The 25,242-nt window shown below is 40.6% G+C and overlaps 1 protein-coding gene across 1 annotated transcript; it reads right to left on the bottom strand.

Annotated features, from left to right (window-relative positions):
- Nucleotides 1-3,455: 3,455 nt before the first annotated feature.
- On the bottom strand, nucleotides 3,456-22,971 carry LOC124269457 (NADPH oxidase 4-like). The gene is made up of 18 exons (XM_046704459.1): nucleotides 22,840-22,971; nucleotides 17,508-17,603; nucleotides 16,242-16,355; nucleotides 15,679-15,763; nucleotides 15,272-15,369; nucleotides 14,029-14,056; nucleotides 13,579-13,651; nucleotides 12,562-12,642; nucleotides 11,538-11,694; nucleotides 10,744-10,908; nucleotides 10,090-10,152; nucleotides 9,839-9,899; nucleotides 7,820-7,898; nucleotides 6,892-7,017; nucleotides 6,120-6,228; nucleotides 5,343-5,417; nucleotides 4,896-4,996; nucleotides 3,456-4,443 (listed from the first exon to the last, which is right to left on the bottom strand). Exons 1-18 carry the CDS (start codon nucleotides 22,894-22,896, stop codon nucleotides 4,326-4,328), a joined length of 1,686 nt encoding a protein of 561 aa, XP_046560415.1. The 5' UTR covers nucleotides 22,897-22,971; the 3' UTR covers nucleotides 3,456-4,325.
- Nucleotides 22,972-25,242: the final 2,271 nt, after the last annotated feature.

Genomic DNA, 25,242 nt, shown 5'->3' with positions numbered 1-25,242 from the left:
CCCCAGACTCTACTGCGACATGAACGGCAGTGTCTTCTACCGTGACGCCAGACCTTAGACTGGAAGCCGCAGAGTCATTCGAAACTATTTATAGGTTGCCGCTAGGAGCACGCCATTCCGGCTTTGTGACAATTAATATTAGCACGATGTTTCACAGACGAAATAACTGATGCACATTAGGGTGAGATGATCGTCTCTTGTGGCGCTGCTGGAACATACCTATACAGACACTTTGTTCTAGATATTTCTACACTAATTTGCTGTAAAATATTCCATAATCATAAGAAATTAGTGAACACTCTCAGTTAGTGATGAGATTGGGTGTTAACTATCCTTTGGCACCTACACAAACACATGCAAGTGTATTCAATTATTCAGCTGAGGGCAGGGTAACATATGATATGAATAATAAAATAGAGAAAAGCATCTGACGTTACGTTTACAAGCTTTGAACACGGGTCATATGGCGTTCTTTGAATTCATGGTATATGATATCATATATTATAAACAGTTACGTAATGTAGACAAAAAAGGGAAGTGTCTGAGGTAGCTATGAAGAACTACTGTCGTAAAAGATGTTATACGGGGATTGCTGCAAGTTATAGGGAAGGTCTGAGGTACCACTGTCACTAGAGGCGATATAAGGAGCCAGTGTCAAAGGGAAGGTCTGAGGTACCACTAGCAGTAGAGACGCTATAGGGAGCCAGTGTCAAAGGGAAGGTCTGAGGTACCACTGTCACTATAGACGCTATAAGGAACCAGTGTCAAAGGGAAGGTCTGAGGTACCACTAGCAGTAGAGACGCTATAGGGAGCCAGTGTCAAAGGGAAGGTCTGAGGTACCACTGTCACTAGAGACGTTATAAGGAGCCAGTGTCAAAGGGAAGGTCTGAGGTACCACTAGCAGTAGAGACGCTATAAGGAGCCAGTGTCAAAGGGAAGGTCTGAGGTACCACTAGCAGTAGAGACGCTATAAGTAGCCAGTGTCAAAGGGAAGGTCTGAGGTACCACTGTCACTAGAGACGTTATAAGGAGCCAGTGTCAAAGGGAAGGTCTGAGGTACCACTAGCAGTAGAGACGCTATAAGGAGCCAGTGTTAAAGGGAAGGTCTGAGGTACCACTAGCAGTAGAGACGCTATAAGGAGCCAGTGTCAAAGGGAAGGTCTGAGGTACCACTGTCACTAGAGACGTTATAAGGAGCCAGTGCCAAAGGGTAGGTCTGAGGTACCACTAGCAGTAGAGACGCTATAAGGAGCCAGTGTCAAAGGGAAAGTCTGAGGTACCACTAGCAGAAGAGACGCTATAAGGAGCCAGTGTCAAAGGGAAGGTCTGAGGTACCACTAGCAGTAGAGACGCTATAGGAAGCCAGTGTCAAAGGTAAGCTATAAGGAGAAATTGATTCTAAGAACGGCAGCAGGGAGTCCCGTGTGGCCATATGATGGGACTCGAAACTCACGGCTGTTTCTGTCACCAGTGCCACACAATACACACCAATCCCCTTGATAACAATTAAGAATGTAACAGCACGAGTGGTGATTGTCAGGACTATATTGGCACTATGGTTCTAGTACCGATGCGTAATGTCATGCAATAAACACTTTGCAATGCAGATTATGTGATTTGGTTTGGTTTTCATTGTTTAACAGAAATATTCCAGCTATATGACGGCGGTCTGAAAATAAACCAGATAATCCAGTGGTCAACAGCATGAATATCGATCTACGCAATTGGGATACGATGACACGTGTCAGACAAGTCTGCGAGTCTGATCACCCGATCCCGTTAGTCGCCTTTTACAACAAGCATGGGTTGCCGAAGAACAGTTCTAACCCTCATCTTCACGGGTAACAGATTATGTGAGTGACCGGTGCTAACGATAGAGTGTCATCACTAATTTTCAGATTTCAATGAATGAATGAATGAATGAATGAATGAATGAATGAATGAATGAACGAACGAACGAACGAACAAACGAACGAACGAACGAACGAACGAACGAACGAACGAACGAACGAACGAATGAATGTTATCGCTAATTTGGCAGAATCGGTATCGTCGCATAATCGAGACTGGCTCATTTCTGGCCTTCACGTTCTATATCTAACCCACAGGAACATGATACTTTACCAATTATTTTGCTAATTTTAAATGTATATTGCTTGCATGTTAGTATATATATTTTCAGTATTAGAAACCACAAAATACTAATTTGTTTCAGAAAATATTAAACTACAAATGATGAAGCTGAAACAGTGTTTTGAACTGCTTAAACCTCAAGGTGCTGTCACGTCTACACATTCGTAGCCTGAGACAACAGGGGCAACATGACAAGAGTTGACTGTGCTCACTGTTAATAAAGATGAATCATGTAGCCCACACGGCGAGTTTGCATGGCTGCTCTATGAGGATTATTTCAAGACATTGACATTATTCGAACAGACAGCACTCCAGTGGCTATATGTAACATCATTGTGTTCATTTAGGCGGAAACCGACCGTTTCCATGGAAATTTGTAAACAATTATATACATGTGTGGATACAAAGAGTATCATAATAAATTGTGAAAATCTGTATGGCATATTGTGTGTTATCTTTATAGATGTGAAAAAACCGCTTCTTATAATCATAAGAAATCTCCGACAAAAGAAGCGTCCTTCGTACGATTCTGCCTATAAAAAAAATTAATGTTTTTATGAATCACTATTATGATGATAATGATGACAGTGGTTTCAAAAAGGTGTATGCTTCCACAACGGTGGCACCCGCTACAACCCCATGCAAGTGTAAATCAATTGTTTTAAAACGAAGAGCGATGGGGTAGCCTAGTGGTTAAAGCGTCTGCTGGTCACTCTGAAGACCCGGGTTCGATTCCCCACATGGATACAATATGTGAAGCCCATTTCCGATGTCCCCCGCCGTGATATTGCTGGAATATTGCTAAAAGCGGCGCAAAACCATACTCGCTCACTCATTTTGGGAACGACCTCATGGTACACAGCCACTGATCCGTGAAATACAGAAATCACTGCGATTCAAACCAGGAAAAATACACGGAAGCATGTACAAACCCAGTCACTGTCAGTTTATTGATGGCAAAACTGGAAGACAGTAACTGTTTGGAACAGCGTTAAACCAATCCCGTTCAGTCCTTGTCAAGCATGTTTTATATACATATAATCGAACTCAGAGTCTTCACCATGTACTATAGTGGCCTGGGTATGTGCGCTATATAAATATCCTATAATAATAAATAATATCTTGAATAATAGACAATTCCGCAATATCGCTATCCCAGAGAGTAGATTTTCAAAATTAAAACGACTTTCATTTAATAGATGTGTTTAATGTGAGAGTAATAAGAGACATACACCAAGGAAGACCTCTGGCAGGAGACTGCTCATACCACACATTAGTGCCCATGTGCGGATGTGGTGTCTTGAAAGAACAAACAAACGTGAAACTTCTTCTTTTTATTGGCAATCTAAGTTAGAGAACGTACAATTACAAAACATATTATAAACGTAATGCAGTACCTTAATAAAGTACATTGTCTGCGTAGAATTCTGCATAACATAGAATTCTGTATAACAGAATTTTGTCACGAATGAATGAAACACGATGTGATATTTCCAATGTCACTAAAATCGGATCTGTCCGTCCTTCATGATTTCTTTATGAGCGGGGATCTCTGGACATCTCCTTATACGATTACGTTAGGTGAAAGAAGGAGCCCTTAATAGATGGCGTCAGCTAATTCTGGGCAGACTTTGAACACGCAATCTGAATGACGACTATGTGAGCCAACCAGATGTCACTTTTGGAACCGAGAATTCAGAAGCATCCACGCTGATATTCCGAACAGAATGTTTATTTGAACTCCCGTGGAAGTGCTCTGATCTGTGAAAGTATGGATCTGATGTTTCGGAGATTGTGCTATATTCGTACCTATTAACCAAACAACTCTGAACCTTGCTAATCCAGTATCTTCACAACATAGGACCTTAGTAATCCATGGCCTCATTATTCCGAACTTTGGTCATTAAAAACAATTTCACACCTGACCATGGTACTTCTAAACCTCGAAGTTCTAACTCTCATTTACCATTATCGTTTCGTGAGGAGAACGGAAACGTAAATATGTGAGCCTGTGATGATTTTTTCACTCGTGTTTATGAACTAGACCTCCTGTCTCCTTTCAAAAATCTAAATATCACATCTGTTCGCGGAGTTCTTAAACATGCACATTTATCAATCGATTTTGACTTCTGCCGTCATCTATTTTACAGGTCTCTACCACACTAGCTTCAGGAAATTCGTTGCTTTTGTTTCAGAAGGATTCCCTGTGAAATATGAAGTTAGTCTTTTCTACGTTGCCTCGGAGACACAGCTTCTGGACGTCTTCAATCATCGCCTTGGGTCCACAAACAAACACATCGACAGTCGCCCTGCAATGGACAAGTCCATCCGATATGCTAAAACATTCCTGGAAGATGTTACAACAACTGGTTCATATTGAACATTATCCGGCATCGGTCTTCTCATATTACCATTGTGAAGCGAGTTTGAATGTCCGCCAATATCTTATTCGCTCAATAAGGTATTGATTGGTATTCGAACTTTGGAAAAACTCTGGGCCTCAGGACAGATTATGAATGCTTACACAAATTTACCAAAATCGGCTATAAATGTGAGCACATTTCAAAACATTTATATTTTAAAATGCTGAATAATGTTAGATATTATGTGTAAATATTTTCGTAAATTTGAGTTTTCGCTGGAAAGGTATGTATTTTTACAATTAAAGTTGATTTCCGCCGTCTGTGCTGGCAGACAGTGTGTGAATCAAATATTCAATGACACACTGAAATTCGAAAAGCCAAATATATATAATTATTACCGTTTGTGTGCAGCACAAAACTCACTGAAGTGTTGGGGCCAAACAGGCCGTCCACGTTGTAGACGGGAGGTAACAAAGTCTCTCTGCTCAGTGGGAATTGCCTATAATATAACACTTTCATATAAACATCATTCGTTATATGAAGGTTATGTTATTCATCATGTTAATTAATTAGAATCAAGAATCATCAATTAATCTGAATTCCAAAACAAACCCGTTGACATGACATAAGTACGATATTGTTTTCTCCACTTCAACTTAAGACCGACACATACTGCCTTGACTTAGACGGTACACATACAGTACGAAATAACAAGCTACCAGTAAATATAACGAATGGTTCAGTTACCACCAACTACCGATAGACACAATGATTCTACACACAATCTGAATATTACGAACAAAGTTATTCTTCATCTCTCTTCTCCACGCTTTCCTTGAACTGACCTGTATGTGTGAATCTTGCAGACCCGTACAGTGGAACCGGATGTCCAGGAAATCAGGCATATTTTGATCCCATAACTTTCAAACAGACAAAAAACAAATCCATTAACATAATCATTAATGCATGCAATAGAGATTATCCCATGTTATAAATCACCTGAGGTACCACTTTGATCTACAGGTGCAGAAACTATGTCATCTAGTAGGGGTGGGTATTGCATAGAATTTTCATATTGCGATATATTGCGATGCGAAAGCATATATTGCGATATGTATTGCAATATATTGCAAGAAGACTTTTAAAACAAAAACAACTTATTATCGAGTTGATGCTTGATTTATAAAGCAAAACAGAACAAAATCACTATGCTTGACTAGGCTGTGATAAAAACCTTTAATGATGACAAAATACAAATGTAAATAATGTTTGGCACAAATGAAACAAGGAAAGGAACGATTTAAAAAACGGAAATATCCGAAGATTTCCTGGTATTACGAAGTTTTCCGAATGCATGTCAAAATATCGGTTTTCGATCAGCATATCGCAATACGTATCGTGTTCATGTGTGAACCGGTAAATACAGGTACACCGGTTATATTGCGCAGCCCTATCATCTACTAGGACTTTCCCGACACATACCTAAGTTTGGGTCATCCGTATTTGCCAGGTTATATTGCTTTATGATCAGCCCACATGGTCATATTATGCAAAGGACATGATGAGCACATACCAAGCATATACACGACACTGTTAAACACATATGAAGATCACAGACTTACATGTTGATGGGTGGATATGATGGTAGCTAAGAACCAGGTGAGCTCCAGTAATGAACGACACACCCATAGTAGGTAGAGGCGTTTTGGTTTTAACTTGTGTTTGCTTGACCTGGAACATATGTAGAGGATTGGCAATGATTACAAAACATCGATAACATTATAACAGATCGAGTGTAAACCATTTCTAGCAGCGGTGTAAATGTTAAAATAATCATCTGCGTACCATATCTGACATTTATCTATTACTGCAATAAGTAATTACGCCACACAACTAACATTGTGGGTTCGAATCCCAGTTTGGAATGATTATGGTTCTAAATCTGACAGCAGCATACCCGAGCTCTAAGAGTTTTAATAGTCTCAGACCTGCCTCACTGTAGGCACCTCTACCAATTCTTCATTAGCTATTCCGTCTAACAGCTGAAAGCGGCGTTAAATCCAACTCACACACTTTTATGAAGTCAAGATGGTTTAAGTGACTTTGAATACTACTACAAATATATCTCGCCACGTCAGCTGAATTCTAATAAGACAATGGTCGTGGGCTTTTGCAACAAGTGATACCCAGAGTTGGGATGTGACGCCATCACACCAAGGTAAGGGCGATTCTAGGATAAGTAATACACACAGGAATTTGTGTGTCAAGGGGTTACGACATTCACCGACTGATCCGAAACAGGTCATCTCAATACTTCGATTGATCGCATATTATATATTCAGTGCTTTCAATGGTGGCACATACCATGATATCTGTATGGTGTCAGCTGTTTACCTGACATGGTTCAACACGGCTATGAACGGTGTTACTCCTATTCCACCAGCTATACACACGGCAACCCGACTCTGAAGGACTGTATCGAGAGGCCCTCCAAACGGCCCATCAACTACCAGCTTTAACCTACAAAAGAATGCGTGAGCATCATTATCCTTGTGGATGAAGATAAGGATAAATACACGATGTACTATCAGCAGCCTCACTGTCAATGGCCACCCCGTTTGAATTGGTCTTCAGCAACCCATCTTCACCGTCTGAACAGGACCAGGTGACTTCAATTTTGCATGACATCGTATCTCAATTACGTTGATTGATGCTCATATCAGTCACCAGAATGTCTGGTCCAAATTCGAATATTTACCATTCTCATACTGGAATATTGTTGCGTCCGGCGTTAAATAACAAACAAATACGGCCGAGAGTATATACTCTAGCCTTCTATCTGTCCTGGAGATTGTGCATCTTGTATCTGTATTACACGGTACGGCTTCACTGTGGAACTGTGGCCCATAATTGATGGTAAAAAGCTAAAATATTGTGAGTATTAGTTCAAGTTGCTTTGTATGTATCATCGGCAAGACTGAAATTACATGCCATTGACCCTGAACAGTGTTTAACATTAAATCCATCACCTGCGTGAAACCGATATCACTGATATCGTCATTTAGACACTGCCATCTCGACCTGGCCTTGTACGAGATTTAAACATGTTAGAATTCGTGTATTACATTGAAAGAGGTGGCAAGACAATTCTACCACCCTCTACACAGTAACGTACTAAGTATGACCTGCTTGTTCGTTGGAAATATCTGTTTCAATTATATGCTTTTACCGAATTTATTTTTCGATCTAATAAGATCGATGACAGAATAATATACACAAAATACAAAACACTTGGGGTAATCAATGCAGGATATTGTCTTACCGAGATGTTTCATCAAATGACTCAACAGATTCGTCGCGCTCTTCGTGAAGCAGATCCTGAACATGTGTCCTGAATCTCTCTGAAATATACAGTTGTTGTGATCTTCGAGAACCAGAAATGTTAAAATACAAGATAAGGAAATCTGTTTTTGCCAGGCGGATTGCGATGAGCCAGAAGAGAGTGAGTGAGTTAAAATTTAAAGTCACATCGGCTGTGTTTCAGTCATATCGTGGTCGGTTTCGAAGAATAACCTATTTGCTTTGGGGGCGGGGTAACGAACAGTATTTCCGTCACACTACGACGTGTTGGCTTAATGTTGCAGGAGTGAGTGAGTTTAGTTTTACGCCGCACTCAGCAATATTCCAGCTATATGGCGGCGGTCTGTAAATAATCGAGTCTGGACCAGACAATCTAGTGATCAACAGCATGAGCATCGATCTGCACAATTGGGAACCGATGACATGTGTCAACCAAGCCAGCGAGCCTGACCACCCGATCCCGTTAGTCGCCTCTTCCGACAAGCATGGGTTACTGAAGATCAATATTTTAACCCGGATCTTCACGGGTAAATGTAGAAGGAATGTCGGAGGTGACAGAGGCTTTATAAATTAGACGCTTACTATTTCGGTTACATCCATGTGCTGGGGTTTGGTGCTAAAAAACCTACAAACCTAATCGGGATGGTCAGGGATTCGAACCCCTGGCAATAGGTTTCTGGTTTACACGGAAGACTCTTCAATGAATTAAGAACTGTGAAATCAGTCAAAAGACGACGACAGTAGTGTTTTCACTCTAATAATTGTGGAAAGCCAACATATAAACAAACAATAACAATAAACACTACAAATTCCATGCTAAAATGCAGACATCACAGAACACAAAAAGCAAATATATACGAAATTTCAAATTTTGAAAATTGTAGTTATATGGTTTAATACATACAATCTGCCATTTCTGTGATCATATATCTCGGTCCTTTTTTCCTAATCCTGTACATAAGTCTGTGCCGAGAGCCACAGCCAAACGTCTCATCATACCTTAATTCCCTAATTGAGACTGTCACAAAACAGGTGAGGCGGCAAGACGACTACCACGTGACTGAGGATGATGCGTCACCGCCTTCAGCTCTACATAGGGGGTTAACCACATGAACTGAATCCTTCCCCTAAACATTCATAGCTTACTTAAAGGCTGGTTGTTAATGATGAATGGGAAGCACATAATCAGAGAGTGAGTGAGTGAACCATATAGTTTGTAATAAAGGATGATTATGCAGATTGTGAAGGAGTTGGGTTTAAAACGCTTTCGTCATTATTGTAGTAACGGAGAGGATGAGCTGGGTGTGAGCTGACAGTGACTGAGTTTAGCTGGGTTGCACTGGGCTGAGTTGGACTTAGACTAACGCTTAGACTCTGAATATATTAAATTTGGATAGAAACATTAATTTTTAAACTGAAAAGGAGCCCCGGGGCAATGGGAGATTCAGAACCGTAACCTGAGGAAATCTAGACTTGCTTCATGTAGATTTTTTAGCATTGCAGAAAGGGCTGGACAGAAGGTAAAACAATGCAGTTCAGGGACTGTGACACAGATTAGGCTGGGCTGGGCTTCCCGAGGACTGACTGAATGAGTTTGGTTTTACGCCGCTTTTAGCAATATTCCAGCAACATCACGGCGGGGGACACCAGAAATGGGCTTCACACATTGTACCCATGTGAGGATTCGAACCCGGGTCTTCGGCGTGACGAGCGAAAGCTTTAACCACTAGGCTACCCCACCGCCCGGCTTCCCGAGGATGTACCCGTTATCGTCTTTAGTGTTACTCACATAGGTAACTTTAAGGTAAGGCGTGACAGACAAAAGATCAGGAAAATATGGGATTCGACCAACGAAAACAGCCTGCTCTTAGCCCTTGTCACCCACATTGTCCCGATGGAGAGGCCGATTGTCACAGTGTTTCTTAACACGGGGGATTCTATAATGTAATGACAAGATATTGATTAATAGTTACCAATTCACCTGACCAGTCACCATGTGCTCGGATATGTATGGATATTTCTGGACGATCTCTCGTTGGACACTGCAAGATGGACATGTTGGTAAAGATGTACAGTTGACTGACTATTATTTAAATGTATTTCAACAATGCTATATTTCGATAGAAACATTTTCAATGCAAAAAAATATTATGTCTATCTATCTGTCTGTAGTTGTATGGTTCTTTACGGGTATTACAACAGTACTAATGTGATAACGTGAAGCTACAATACCTTTGTGATGGAGTATGGATGCCATTCAAAGACGGACAGTCTCGGACATTGAATCAACACATACTGCAACGAAACCATGGCTGGGATGTTTATTGTTATATATACTGAATGTAAAGGGATAGATATTTGATTTAACTTAAATTACAACTTTTTGGCACGGAAAGATCATCAGTACTCAACACCATTTAACATCACTTCGGTTATAAGCAACTCAGTTACAACCAAATAAACCTAGACTGACGTACAAAAGAAAGTATACACCTGCTGCTTTGGGATCATTTTCCAAAAGAGAACGTAATTATTGTGTAATTCATGTAATTTACTTTGATTTTGGCTTACAAGAAACATTGTGTATGTGTTAGTAAAACATCACAGATGTGGACTTTCTTTCGCAGGTAAGTATATTCTCTAAGCAAATATCACTGTTGAGTGATTGTTTAAACATACAACCGCAAAAGAAGTGATTATTTTACAGTGAGTAAATCTGATGGTTACTAAAATTAGCTATTCACTTATTCAAACTCGAAATATGAATAACGAAATAGTTAAATTTACGAATCACGAATGACGTGTAACGTATTGGCATATTGTTGCCTGAGTTAGTACCCACGAAAAATACTTGCTATAGTAATTGCATATAGTGTGTATAATTACCTGTCCTGGTGACGGTTTGCGCATATCCGTTTGCATATGTATTTCAATGACGTCACAATCATGTTCGATTATGTCCGTGACAATTACAGTCGTCTCCCTTTGTTTCATACGGAAAGCACCATCTATGACGTAGAGTAGAAGCGGTATGCCTATCCACAGCCAGGACTGGAATACATGGACAGATTCCATATGCGATATTAGTACAATGAAACCTTTTTAAACGGAGCCCCGTTCATTCAAATGCCCCGAATTCGGATTAATATTGTTAACGACAAAATCTATTCAAACGGAATAACAATATCGCCGTGACTCTCTAATCCAGTATTTGTTTTCCCGGACATTATCACTATGGTGCGTCCTGATTAAGAGGGTTTCATTGCAATATTTGACTGTCAACTGACTGCAGGGGTGGATACAGCTTTTTGAGAAAGGGGGGGGTGCACACTATTGAGAAAAGGAAGGATGCACACTTCATTTTCACCCGAGTTTCAGTGGTCATTTAACAAACTTTCAGCACGGTGTGTGTGTGTGTGTGTGTGTGTGTTTGTGTGTTTGCGCACCCCTGCACCCCCCCCCCCCTCTGGATCCGCCTATGGACTGCACCTCTGTGCTGGTTACGACTGATATAACTGTTATCTCCTGTCTGACAAACGAAGGGGTCATTGTAGACCATATCACACAAAATGATCAAATGATTTGTAGGTGTGAGCCGGAATCAATGTTCCGCAAGGTTGATCTTGGAGGCTTAGATGAGATACAATAATAACAAAACTGTACCTAACTTGATGACGCACCTGGCAACCAATACTGTCAAACTTTGGTTCCTCCTGACACCGGTAGGAGTGGAATGAATATTCTGGTTCCGGTTCCGGTTCAGCCATTGGCATTTTCAAAGTATCGTTACATCCGGGTGTGTGAGCGGGAATGTTGACCTGCTTCCGTATCGGTCCCCTGATAACAGAGTTATAAAAGAGATGAGTGAGTGAGTTTAGTTTTACGCCGCTTTTTGCTATATATCCCAGCAATATCACGGCGGGGGACATCAGAAATGGGCTTCACACATTGTACCCATGTAGGGAATCGAACCCGGGTGTTCAGCGTGTCGAGCGAACGCTTTAACCACAAGGCTACCCCACCGCCCCTATAACAGAGATAAATCATAATAATACAATAACCATGCTTTGTATCAAGTAGAATACGGCAAATAACAAATAGTGAAAACAAATAAGTTACTATGAAATTATAACAACAAGTATAACCATGCATAATCACATCATTGAAAATAATATAACTGCCTTTGATCCAATGTCACTGCATTAAAGAAATCAATTACATCATTAAAAAGGTCGTAGTAAAATACAACCCAGAAATATTCCAGTTGTATGACGGCGTTCTGTAAATAATCGAGCCTTGACAATCCCGTGATCAATATCATGAGCATGGATGTACACAATTTGTATACGATGACATGTGTCAACCAGGTGTGCGAGTCTGGGCCCTTATTCTCCAAACGTTCGTAGCTCTAAGAATTCTTAATTTTGATCGTAGCCAATGTGTAAGAATGGGTTAAAGAAGTTCGTAGGGCTATGAACGTTTCGAGAATAGCTAGCTTGACCACCCGGCCCACCGTGTCGCCCCTTACGAGCATGGATTGCTGAAGACCAATTCTAACCCGGATCCGCCGTACCGTCAGCTTCACCGAAATGTAAGACATGTAAGACTGTCATTACTTTCCCCACATCAAGGTGACAAAGAACTGCTCAAACCGGCGTTAAACCACACCCACTCACTCACCCAAGCCCCTAATACGTCACTCACCTTAAGGCGTGTATGAGCAGGAGGATGTAGAATATAACGATAAGTCTGTGAGTGTACCAGAACAGGTCGTAGTTGGTGTCCCTGGAACAAACATGCGACAAACTATATAATAAACAGGAAAGTTGGGCATTTACTTTGTTACAACCAAACACACGCATATATTCAAACTAAATGGTAAACGTGAAGAATCAGTTAGGAATGCTCGTGAAGTCCAGGGCACGTGGTAGGCCCACTGTACGTCCAGGGCACGTGGTAGGCCCACTGTACGTCCAGGGCACGTGGTAGGCCCACTGGTTGAATATTAAAGCATAACAATAACATTATCTCCGTTCCCGGTTGATAAATCGTATATATACACTATCAAGCATTGTGAGCGAGACGATCACGCCTTATTCCGGTTAACAGTTAAGTTTTGTGAGCCTGTAGTTTGCCGATTGCCTCACTGTGCAATACATACTGAGCGAAACAAATAAGGGAACACCACTTCATGGCAGTGTTCCTTTATTTACCCTCGGATTTCCTCCTACAGAACTATTCAGAGCTGGTGATGAAAACTGGAAAATTAAAGGAACGCTTGAATTTTCATGTGTTTTTATTTGTTTTTCTCAGTATATGTGACCAGATCCAACAATTTCATCTGTCTACATTTTTAGACGTAAATAGGTTTTCAACCGCAATCAACCATCCGCTGATCAAAACAGTGTCCACGTCCTCACTCGAATATCAACCCGTGAAGATCCGGGTTAGAATTGATCTTCAGTAACCCATGTTTGTCGGAAGATGCGACTAACGGGATCGGGTGGTCAGGCTCGCTGACTCGGTTGGCACGTGTCATCGTATCCCAATTGCGTAGATCGATGCTCATGCTGTTGATCACTGGATTGTCTGGTCCTGACTCGATTATTTACAGACCGTCACCATATAGCTGGAATATCGCTGAGTACGGTGTAAAACTAAACTCACTCACTCACTCGCTCGAACATCATCCACAGACATCACTACCTTTACGGTTCTCACCTCATGTAACGGAAACTTGATGTTACAATCATTATCAGAATCATCATCATCAACATCCCCGTGATTCCTGGAACTGCAACAGTGAGATCCCGTTTTTAGTTAAAGTGATGAGATTTTGTCGGTCTGTTCTACTCAACAATCACTGGATTGTGTGGTCCAGACTCGATTATTTACAGACCGCCGCCTTATGGCTGGAATATTACTGAGTGTGGCGTAAAGCTAAACTCGCTCACTCACTGTTCTACTCAACAATATTCCAGCCAGTTGAAGGAGTAACTAATCAAACCTGGACCAGACAGACCATTAGACGATACTATGAGCAAGATTCCGTTATTATGTATTCTACAATTAAAACGCAAAGTATTGATCTGTTTAATTTACAATTTCAAGTACATAGTGTAAAGATTAAGAATTAAGAAAAGATACAGAAGGAAACAATTCATAAATTACCTGTTGTTATGGCAACAAGAAGAGGATCCTGCAAACACACAAATATATCATATCACCCATTTCAAGATATATATTTTTGGATTAAAAAACCCAGGTCTAGTTACATTAGTGAATTAAGACAAGGTCACAAGTAATAACTGAACCATATACAAATGGTGGCAACGTATTTTGCAATCAACATGTGAGATATCACGGCGGGGTCTATCAAGAATGGGTTTCAACCATTAACCCATGCTGGGTATCGATGTTTTGTGTTCAATATCTCTAAAAGAGAGGAGCAAATGACAGAAGAAACATGACTGTTGACGTTTACCGTTAAGTTCACCCTTCAGTCTAATTAGAATGTGGTTTTCTTTGATATGACATCCCCCAGTATGACGTCTTCTGAGACGGTAGCTTCAGCTGAACCTTCTGATCAGCCAATGAGCGTCGAGGCTCTGTAGTCTCGGTTGGAATGAACGAACCATCTAGATCTATATATCTGATTTCTATATCTCGTCCAGTTAATCTCGCAAAATTGTAGACGATAAATGTCGCGCAGTGATATCGAGGAGGATATATTACACACCCTGAGTGAGTGAGTAGTTTAGTTTTAAGCCGCACTCAGCAATATTCCAGCTATATGGCGGCGGTCTGTAAATTATCGAGTCTGGACCACACAATCCAGTGATCAACATCATGAGCATCAATCTGCGCAATTGGGAATCGATGAAATGTGTCAACCAAGTCAGCGAGCCTGACCACCCGATCCCGTTAGTCGCCTCTTACGGCAAGCATGGGTTACTGAAGATCAATATTCTAACCCGGACCTTCACGGGTATTTTCACACCCTGTCGCGCAGTGATATCGTAGAGGATATGTTACACACCCTGTCGCGCAGTGAGGAGGAATGTCAGTGTTCTGTCGGGGGTTTCTAGCGGTCAAACTGAAATCCCACTGTCGTTGGTGTGAAAAAAACGGAGCCGAATCATTCAACCGAAATTCGCAAAAGGCTGTTCTTCCTATATCATGTTTGGGCGGTTCAGGTTCGAGTTTTTCTGATGCGACCCAAGGCTACTGACTCCCAAATACCCGTGATTGTCGTGTCTAAGTACACGATCCCATGTTAACGACATTACCTATTGACAAACGGAGGATCATTAACAGAATGGATTCGAATCATGATGTCCCTGTCAAAAGACAAAAGACAGACCAACTGTGTAGTCGTTCTGTGTCGAGATGTTCAAGATATTCGAGATATTACCTGGTTTGAGAAATGTGCACCGTTGACACCTGGAATGGCCGTGTTGTAGAACTGAGAGAAGTTCCTGGCGTTGAACATGTGAGCGACAAAATGAATAACTGAAACAGAGAGTGAAATCTCGATAGTCCTAAACCAGTGGCTTACGAACCTTATCCCCCAGACAGTTACACAGTCATGGGCCGATGCTACGTGCTCAGGAATCGTTAATCCACAAATCAGTTAAACCTGGTGATATTCGGATTAACAGGATCTATACAATAGTACAATGTACTGCTCATATATAGTCCCCACTCAGGTTTTAATTACGAAATTAACGTGTTTATTCATATATGTTTACATGATTTGCAATACGTTGTAGAGATACAATTAAGTATGCACTTCTTCGTTTCTGTAATGCATTACTTTACCTGCATTTATACATATGAAGAAGGCGCATGTTATATGAAAACCCTTGCATGTGTCTAGGACCAGGCGCATGGTTTCCACAGATATCTGAAATAAAATAATAGTTTTTTGTTTAACGCCGCACCCAGAACTATTCTAGGTATATGGTAGCTATCTGCAAATGATCGAGTCTGGACCAGATAATCCAGTGATCAACATGATGAGTATCGATCTACGCAGTTGGGACACGATGAAATGTGACCACCCGGTCCCGTTAGTATCCTCTTATGACAAGCATGGGCTGTCTACGACCAATTCTATTAGGGATCTTCACAGGTAGAAATAAAGCCATTAACGTGGCAGATTCCCAAACAAGAGAACACGATCAATGTTAAAGGCGAGGATATGTTTTGACATCAACACATCATTACGTAATGTTAAATAAATTTACAAAAACTTTCTTATGAGTTTTGCTTCCTGCCTATCCTACGAACATTACCGTGTCAACAAGGTATTGACGATATAGTTTGCAGGAGGATGAACCATCGTATCATGAAGCGTGACTCATACTTAATGGCATGCTTACCTTCCTGTTGAGTCGACGCAGTAACGTAAGAAGGGATCGACACATGGGCAGCAGAACGAAGCCACAGTTGAGGTTGAGGACGGCGGCAGAGCCACGCGAGATGCAGAGCCATGGCTGAAACAGGAGTACCATCCTTGGTAAACTGTTCCTGTAACCTCTAGTCCGGCCACTTATAGGTGGTTTGTTGTTATGGGTTGTCGGTAAATAATCGAGTCTTGACCAGACAATCCAATGATCAACAGCATGAGCATCGATCCATGCATATGTCAACAAAGTCAGCGAGCCTGACCACCCGATCCCGTTAGTCCCCTCTTACGTATTAGAAATGCAACGAAACAGTACAATATATGACATAAAGGTACGCTCATCAAGTCGACATACCCGATGTGTCGATTTATTGGATTAAAACGTTAGCATAAAGGTAAACAAGAATCGACTCACAATGACTTTACCCATGCACAGTCTTTAACGATACAACGTGTTATCACAGTTCAAGCGAATCGACTAACAGTGACTTTAACCTTGCACAGTCTTTAACGATACAACGTGTTATCACAGTTCAAGCGAACAGGTGTCTGCATACATATAGACGTGTTTATCGTATTACATTTTGTAATCATAAAGAAATCATATATAACCTTCCCGACTGTAACCAACACGCGTTACACACGCCGCGTATCTTCGTCCGGCAACTGTAGTCATTCCAGGTGATTCACAGAGAGGGGTGCAGCGGTATGTACAGACATAACTCAGTTTGTTTACACGGAGGAAGGTTATGAGGAACCTTTTATAAATATCCTGTGCACGCTTTGGTGTGGTGTGTGTCATATTCCCAAATGCCAAGCATCCCATTCCGTGAAACCCATCGACATCGTTCCGAGGCAGATAACACAAACACTTGGCTCCTTCTCTACATGACACCCGACATTATATCAGAACGAACATAATGTATTGATATCATGCAGACGCTGATCATAATAGAAAATGCCAACGATAGTTATTCCATTCCATTCCAATGGCAGTGGAAGTTATATGAATGGAAAACTGAAAAGCAGTGATGCACCATGTGATTAAAAACAGGTTTTTCTTAAACCTTTAATCCATCGTTACCTAATAACGGGCAGTATATAATACAAGAAGCGATATTTATAGGCCATAAATAACGAAGCTGAACACTGTCATTAGGCGTTGAAGTAAGGTTCTTAAGGTGAGGTGTCTGGACTTAGGAGTTGCTGTTATATAGAGGTGTAACAGAGCATAACGTACCCCTAACATTCGATGGACGTAATAGAAGCCTGGGTCATACTTGAAGTAGTAGTAGGTTCTCCAGAACAGCACCGCGCATCCTGCCGTCCACAGCATCTGAAACATGAAACACAACATAGCCCGGTTCATGGTTTACATCTTGTAACATAAGCTAAATGTTTGCTCTACCTTGTAATGGTGAAACATCATAATAATATTTCATAGAGCTAGACGTGACAAAAATGTTAACACAAATGTTATACCTCTTTATTTAACATACTGTTGACTCGTCAAAAATCTTGTGTAAATAATAAATTATTTAATCCAGTAAATGAACCCTCCAATCCTTCAATTTCGCCAACAGTTCTAAAGGAGGGGACCAGTATGATGTTCCAAAGGCAAAAGAATTGAACAGGGGTAAATGTTTTACTCATTATATGGTTTTTGTCTGCAAGACTGTCACTGAGAAGGGAACCAGAAAGTGGCTTGACACATTGCACCAAGTTTGGGAATCGAAACAGGTTCCTTGCTTTAACTACAAGCCGAACTCACTAGCGACGGGAGAATATGGTAGACTGCTATTGATGGTGGTGACAGTGATGACAGTGATGACAATGATCTTGAGTGGTGGAGTGGCGTGGTGTAACACGATAAAGCGATTTTTAAACATGTTTTCCGTAATTTGAATACTTGACATACATGACTTTATACTTTTGAACATATGCATGTATCAGAAATAAGCTTTTAATTTATATGCCGTGTGTTATAAACAACGTCTTTAAAGACTGTAGGCTATTACAACAGTCCGCTTTAATTAAACTTATCACCGGATGCGTTACAGAATAGAAGAATTGAATACTTTATTAAGAAGTGTCACATAAGGTGTACATACATACATACATACATACATACATACATACATACATACATACATACATACATACATACATACATACATACATACATACATACATACATACATACATACATACATACATACATACATACATACATACATACATACATCTTTCCATAGAAACTGTAGACCCCTGAAGGTCCGGGCTAGAATTGGTTCCTAATTGCGCAGATCGTTGTTGATCACCGGATTGTCTGGTCCTGACTCGATTATTTACAGACCGCCGCCATATAGCTGGAATATTGCTCAGTGCGGCGTAAAACTAAACTCACTCACCCCATAGAAACAGTAAACAGTGATCGTGCAAGGCCAGTTTAACTGATATAATATTGTAGATATTCTACTTCTTCTTATCATTAAAGGATACCCATATGTATACATGTATACAATCAGTACATTCCCATCCCCAAATCACCCACATTAACAAATGATCATATTAATCCCAAGAACTGGTGAAATACCAAATTCATTTTATTTCACCTCAACATGCCAACACTCACCTAGGTTTGACCATACACTTGCTCATACACACACACAAGCACACATTTACCCAAAGCGGCCTTGACGTAATCCAGTAATGATTCAAGGTGCCCCACTTACCAAAAGCGGATGATGCTAATTCAAGCTTGAATGAAGCAAGTGTTGCTTGAACTTGACCGGGAAAGTCAATTACGTCCACCCTACGTATAAACACCTTGGACAAAGAGATTCCGTGTTAGGGAGGTAACACATGTTGAGTAATTACACACATGCGGGAAATGTTTTCCCTCTTGGGGAAATACCAGAATCGTTTCACTTCCGGATTCACAGGAAATGGGTCACCCACACGGCTGAGATCTCCGACTGTGCACAGGTTGGTATACGCCATCCAGTTAGTGTCAAATTAGACCTACTTCCTCAGATCTAACGGGGGGTATTTTCAGTCTATTCCTTTTGAAAACCTGTAACACAGGTGGTTCACAGATGTAACACAGATGTTCAAACAAGGACACATATATCTGTCCGATTCACACTTTCACATAGAAGGAGATCAAGTGTAATAGGCAGAACAAATCACAGCTAAGAAAACTTCTTAAAAGAAATGTTTGGATTGTATATATTTTAAATAATGTGACTGAGGATGAACTGGATAAGTTGGGCCTCGAGGTTAGAAATATATGATAAACAGGATTAGTCATATATTAGTACATTTTTTAATGTACGTTTTTAATGTAAATTTGTCCATTTCAGACATTCCAAACTGGATTTAACTCCCGTGAAATTCATGAAAAGACTGTTCGTAGGGGATTTGTTTCTCTGCTTGGAACGAAGGGGTTAAATGAAGGATTACTCTGCTCGGTGTCAGTACACTTTATCTGGGAGGAGTATCCACTGCTGCGTCGCGCGCGCACGCACACACACACACACACATGCACGTGGATACACGTCTCTAAGAAAATAATCATGGAATGCTCAACGTCACCACAACGCTATACCGTCTTTTCAAACTACAAGTAATTTAGATATGTCATATGTAAGCCCATATATGGATCCGTTTACGTTTTCTCGAACACGAGCATCATTAGTATTTAACACTTGTCCAGAGACAAATGCTTTTTCGTCAGACAATATCGCAATATGGACCCACCATTAGCATTGATTTCACTGTGGGAGGGGTTTATAGTTGAGCATGCTATAACTCCAGCTTATCGTTGATGTATGGCTTCTCATGGGATGATCCGCTATCAATGATACTATTGCTCCTAACACCAATTGATTCTCATTGAGGCTAACTTTACTCCCATGATCTCAGTCTGCGTGGTGCAGCCAGTATATAACAGCATTCCTAAAGCCCATCAGTGTACAACACACGCAACATTTGATAAGGGCGTCACACACAGGTTGCGCCGAAACTGGCACCAAGGATAACACATCGCCTGTATGAATCTGCAAATGCCAGTGTGAAAAACAGAAATCTGAAGGAACTTGACAAGGAGCGAAGGGAATATATGCTCGTTGTTATGTGCCGGAATGTTTATATCTACGAGAACATGCCTTGCCCTGACATGATCCGAATGAATTTGAACAGGTTCTGAGAAAATGTACGTCCTTTGACAACAGGCTGAGGCAATTGAGAGGGTTCTATGTGAGTGCAGTTGTGTAATTTCGACGTTTGGCTACAACAACAATCTGAAATGGTGTTTTTTGGATAGGCGCATATATCGATTCACACGCACGCACAAACGCACTCAGGCACGTACTCACCATTACATCAAGTATATTTTTTTGAAAGTTCTCCTATGTGCAAGGGACATGCATGGGACAATTAGTCTCACGTACGCGTGCTGGAAAATCATGTGTTCGAACCCAAGTTCGTGCTTATTTATAATTGAATAACAGCTCAAATAGGAGTTATTCCTCACTTACTGAGTGAGTGAGAGTAAGTGAGTTGGGGGTTTTGCCGCTGTTTAGCAATATTCCAGCAATATCACGGCCGGGGACACCAATGAATGGACTTAACACATTGTCCCCATACCTCACTTACTGTCATGTCAAGAAGCTATTCCTTGTTTTCTTACATTGTTACAAACAGCTTACTGCACCAAGGTCCGAGTGGGTGAGTGAGGTAGATTTGGAGTTGGAATTGGATTATCGCAATATTCCTGTAATATCAGTGCGTGGGACGCCAGAAACGTGCTCCACACATTGCACCCATGGATGGAATCCTACCCAATCATTACTTGTGACCACGAGCGCTTTATTCACTGGACTACCGCACTGCCCCTGTCACACGGCTTCAAAACTTGCTCAGCTTCTATTATGGTTTGTCAATGATTATAATGCCTGTTTTGAGTACAGGTTTGTAAAGGAACCCGATAAAACCATACATTTCAAGTGAACAGTTGACATTCCTTTGCATGTATTTGGAGTTGACGACAACATTGGGTCTATCTAGCCCTAAAAACACTGGTGTTTGATTGTTATTCATGGTCGCACACTTTACTCTTTGTAAGGGATTCTTACAACTATCGACATATTGATATATTTTAAACAACCCCATCAGCTTGGAAAGCGTGGGAGACACACTTAATAGGGTAATCGTGTTTTGCATGCATCCATGTCACTCTTACAAACCACAATGTAACATTTAGCATATGCGTAATTTGTATATGGACAATTCAATAATCTCATTTGTCAAATACTGTCTACAGAGTATATCTGATCAAGTACGCTCTGCAACACGCCCCATATTTGTATGTAGATGATTATTTAGTTATATGTTGTATATCGTTAGATGAGTATGTATTATTATACTTTTTATCTTCTCTAGACAGTTTGGGTCATAGAGGCTACTTCATGTTTCACACAGGTTCCATCTACACCCTGTACCTATACTAGTGGAAACGCAGCGAAGCATGTCGGTCATCGGACGGTCATATTTGTCTAATTATCGCTATGTGCCTTCTGACACGTTGTGGAGTATCAAGTGACCGTAGTGACCTCTGACTGGGCTTTGATCATCACCTGTAACTGGTTCTCTCAACTTGACTGACCACACCGTGGTAATGACGGTAACGGAAGAACTACAATGTACATAACATCGTCTGTTGGTGGGCCGCAGGGAGAGCTTTCCCGTCCATAGGTTTTAACGAATGTTTGTGATTTTAGGTTTTAATGTATATAGTACTCTAATGGGCACGCTGTGACATAGAAACTGTGTGAGAGAGTATGTGTGTATGTGTGTGTGCGTGAGAGAGAGAGAGAGGGGGAGAGGATGGAGGAAGAGGGGGGAGGAGGAAAGTGTTGCCCCTGTAATCGTGAGATGGACCGCATAAGAAAAAGCCCAGACCTGAACCTTGTGTGAATATTTTACATGTACACGTGCTTTATATATACCGTTTGTCATCACATGCAATGGATTGCATTTGAATTGTCATTATGTAGCAGACATTGAAACGAACGAAACACAGATTCACAGGACAGGGATCAACCTCGGCCCATGAAGTGGAATTACAGGATGTGGGGCGCTCAGTGAGCAGCATACTACATATCATCGTGTCTGCCCATGGGGGCATTGTGTTCTAACCCTACATGGTCAGTCTGTGTCAGATTGCCTCATCTGATAGTTATAATGGGGCTGTGAAACGTATACACTCATGATATATACAATGGATTCAGCAGCTATTTCTGAAGATCACTGAAATGGTTTTGTCGCTTTCATTTCACTAACCATATGCATTTCCACGCTGCGTCAAATCTCACCTTATTACTATCACAACCTTCTAACAAGATATATGTCCAGATGTCACATTCATGTTCACATACAATACTTTACATTTACTTGAATCGCAGCTATATGGTCATCACGACGTGTGCATTGTTCAAGAATACCCATACATATCACCGCATTAAGAACACGTTATTCGAATGAAGATTATAATAACGATATTTACTTACCAGCAGTAAATATTTCTTTCCAGTGTTGATATACCAGGCAGAGAGCGACACTCCCATTCTTCCTACAACAACAAAGCACCTTCTACCACTAACCCTCAGCTCCTTACTATCAACGTGCCGTCCCTCCCCCGCCACCCCGAGGCTTTGATGTAACGTCGACCAGGGTCTGTGTTCCGCTGGCTGAGTCAGGCCTGGTCGGTACACTGGGACACCGAGTGCTCCGTTCTGAGGAAGGGCGAACCTGAGTGGCTGTTTTCCAACATGTGCACTTAACATGAAGTACATGCTGTCGGGAGACTGACGCACAAGACATTGAAAAATAATTAACATTGAATGTATAAACACATTTGATAAAAGTATATATACTTTTAGAAGCAGAAAAGAAAGAATGTTTACGTACTTTCATTATATGTTCTTTCTTACTGCTCAGCAAATCTTCATTACGTATAAAGGCAATAGGGTCAAATACGTATTAATATACAGATTCCAACATGTATAAAGGCGTTATGACAAACTATGGAGGATACCTAATGTATTATATGTTCATCATTATATTAACAAATAGAACATTTATTCTACCAATAACGGTTGGATGAATTCGAAAGCACTGAGATAACTTCTGAAATATTTACATGGAACAAGAATTGATATTTCGTAACGGATTTATATATATATATATATAATTATGATGTTCTTGTAAGACGTGCTAACACTTTTGAGACATGTTGACACTGGTTATTAAGTGGTCCCCATTTGGAGCAATGTCGGCTTAAATTTGCCAGAAATTAACCTTTCTTGATTTTTTTATTTGATCAGTAATAAATAGCCTATAATGCAACAGTTCTATACAACAGTTACATACTTTTAAAAACGGCAATTAAATGTTAAGTAACATGCTTTATTTAAGCGTTACTTGAATTGCAAGAAAACAGGATAGAAAATGAAACTCGAGACTAATCATATTATTCTCTAATGGCGGCATCTCAGTCAAAATAAGGTCGTGGGGGATCATTGAAGTATTGAATTGTATCCATAGTCATTTACAAGTGGGGACAAACTGGAACTATTTGTCACAGCTTGGTGCTTATCGTCGGACGAGTAGGACATGGTAGACATGGCATTACTTCATGGTGTATTATGTGCGCGTGTGTATGTAAGTACCTATAAGTGCCTCAGTGGGAACTTTAATTTTCCAACTATTAGTTTTCCTGAAAGAAATAAGTTGTAAAAGATGACATTTCTTTCACAAGTGCTTTTGACCAGTATCCCGATTGGTTTGTTACTTCAGAACGTCATTCAAAAGAATACCCAGGTTTGACTATCCTCAGAAACAAATACTGTTTACTGTAAAAGGAAAATATCTGTGGAGATTTAATGAATGGGTCACTTAAAATCAGTGATGACACCAGGTATTCGCGAAAAGGGTACTCTTTTAATGATGACACATTAACACACATCGACAAGTTTACAATGACGAGAAAACCCGCATCGGTTATATATGTTTAAGGTTAATATGAACAATTAATGACAGGTACACAATCTTCTTTCAGCGATATAAATGCTTCTACAGCTCAAGTGAAGGTCAAATATATGTTACTGTTTACATACAGGCTGGACCACGACTGACTGTTGTGCATGAATCATTGTTGCGTTCGGTTTCTCCAACCCTGTCAATACTTGCCATGATACACATTGTTTTTAGCTAAACCAGCGTTAAGGTAAAGTATTGATCAGCAGTGTCGTATATAAGACCGTGTCGGGGAAAGTGCATGAGTACGAGGGAAGAAACTGACCAAGGCAGAAATCTCAGGAACATCAAACTTTGTTATTTTGGAATATAGATTTTACATATCATACTTTTAGAAAGTTCAGTTATGTGTATATATTCCAGGGCTATGTATCTCTTCACAATCTTATCGTCTCTGATATGTTCTTGTACTTGTTTAAATGATGAAGTCATACTTGTTCGTCGGGGCGTTGTAATGGAAAACAAGCCGACCACCGCCTCATCCATGGCGCTCTCGGCTGATGTGGATGTTCTGGATTGTGTACTGCAATGTCTCCGTGAGGATCAGTGTGCTGGCATTCTGTACAACTCCACAACCAGGGTGTGTCGATATTTTGAGCATGATGTCACTCCGACAACCTATTTGGGGAATTCAGCTTACTTTGGGAAATTGCGATTGAAAGGTAATAATTCTAAACATCAACGATTTCATTAAAGGAAAGTTGTTTAATTAATCTGGTTTGATATAACATATTATATCAATTCTTGTGACTCAGACTGTATTTGTTTGCAGTGCTGTTTGTAGTTCATGTAAGGTTAGTGATTGGTAATAGTGAGGTGTGATTGTGCTTATTAGGTTGTATATTTCTTGCAGAGTCGTTGGAAGACTAACACTT

Source organism: Haliotis rubra, unplaced genomic scaffold (assembly GCF_003918875.1).
Source record: "Haliotis rubra isolate DU_JTF1 unplaced genomic scaffold, ASM391887v1 Scf145, whole genome shotgun sequence".
NCBI lineage: Eukaryota > Metazoa > Mollusca > Gastropoda > Lepetellida > Haliotidae > Haliotis > Haliotis rubra.
Note: the sequence above shows the minus strand (reverse complement) of the source record. Positions and strands in the feature narration are given on the sequence as shown.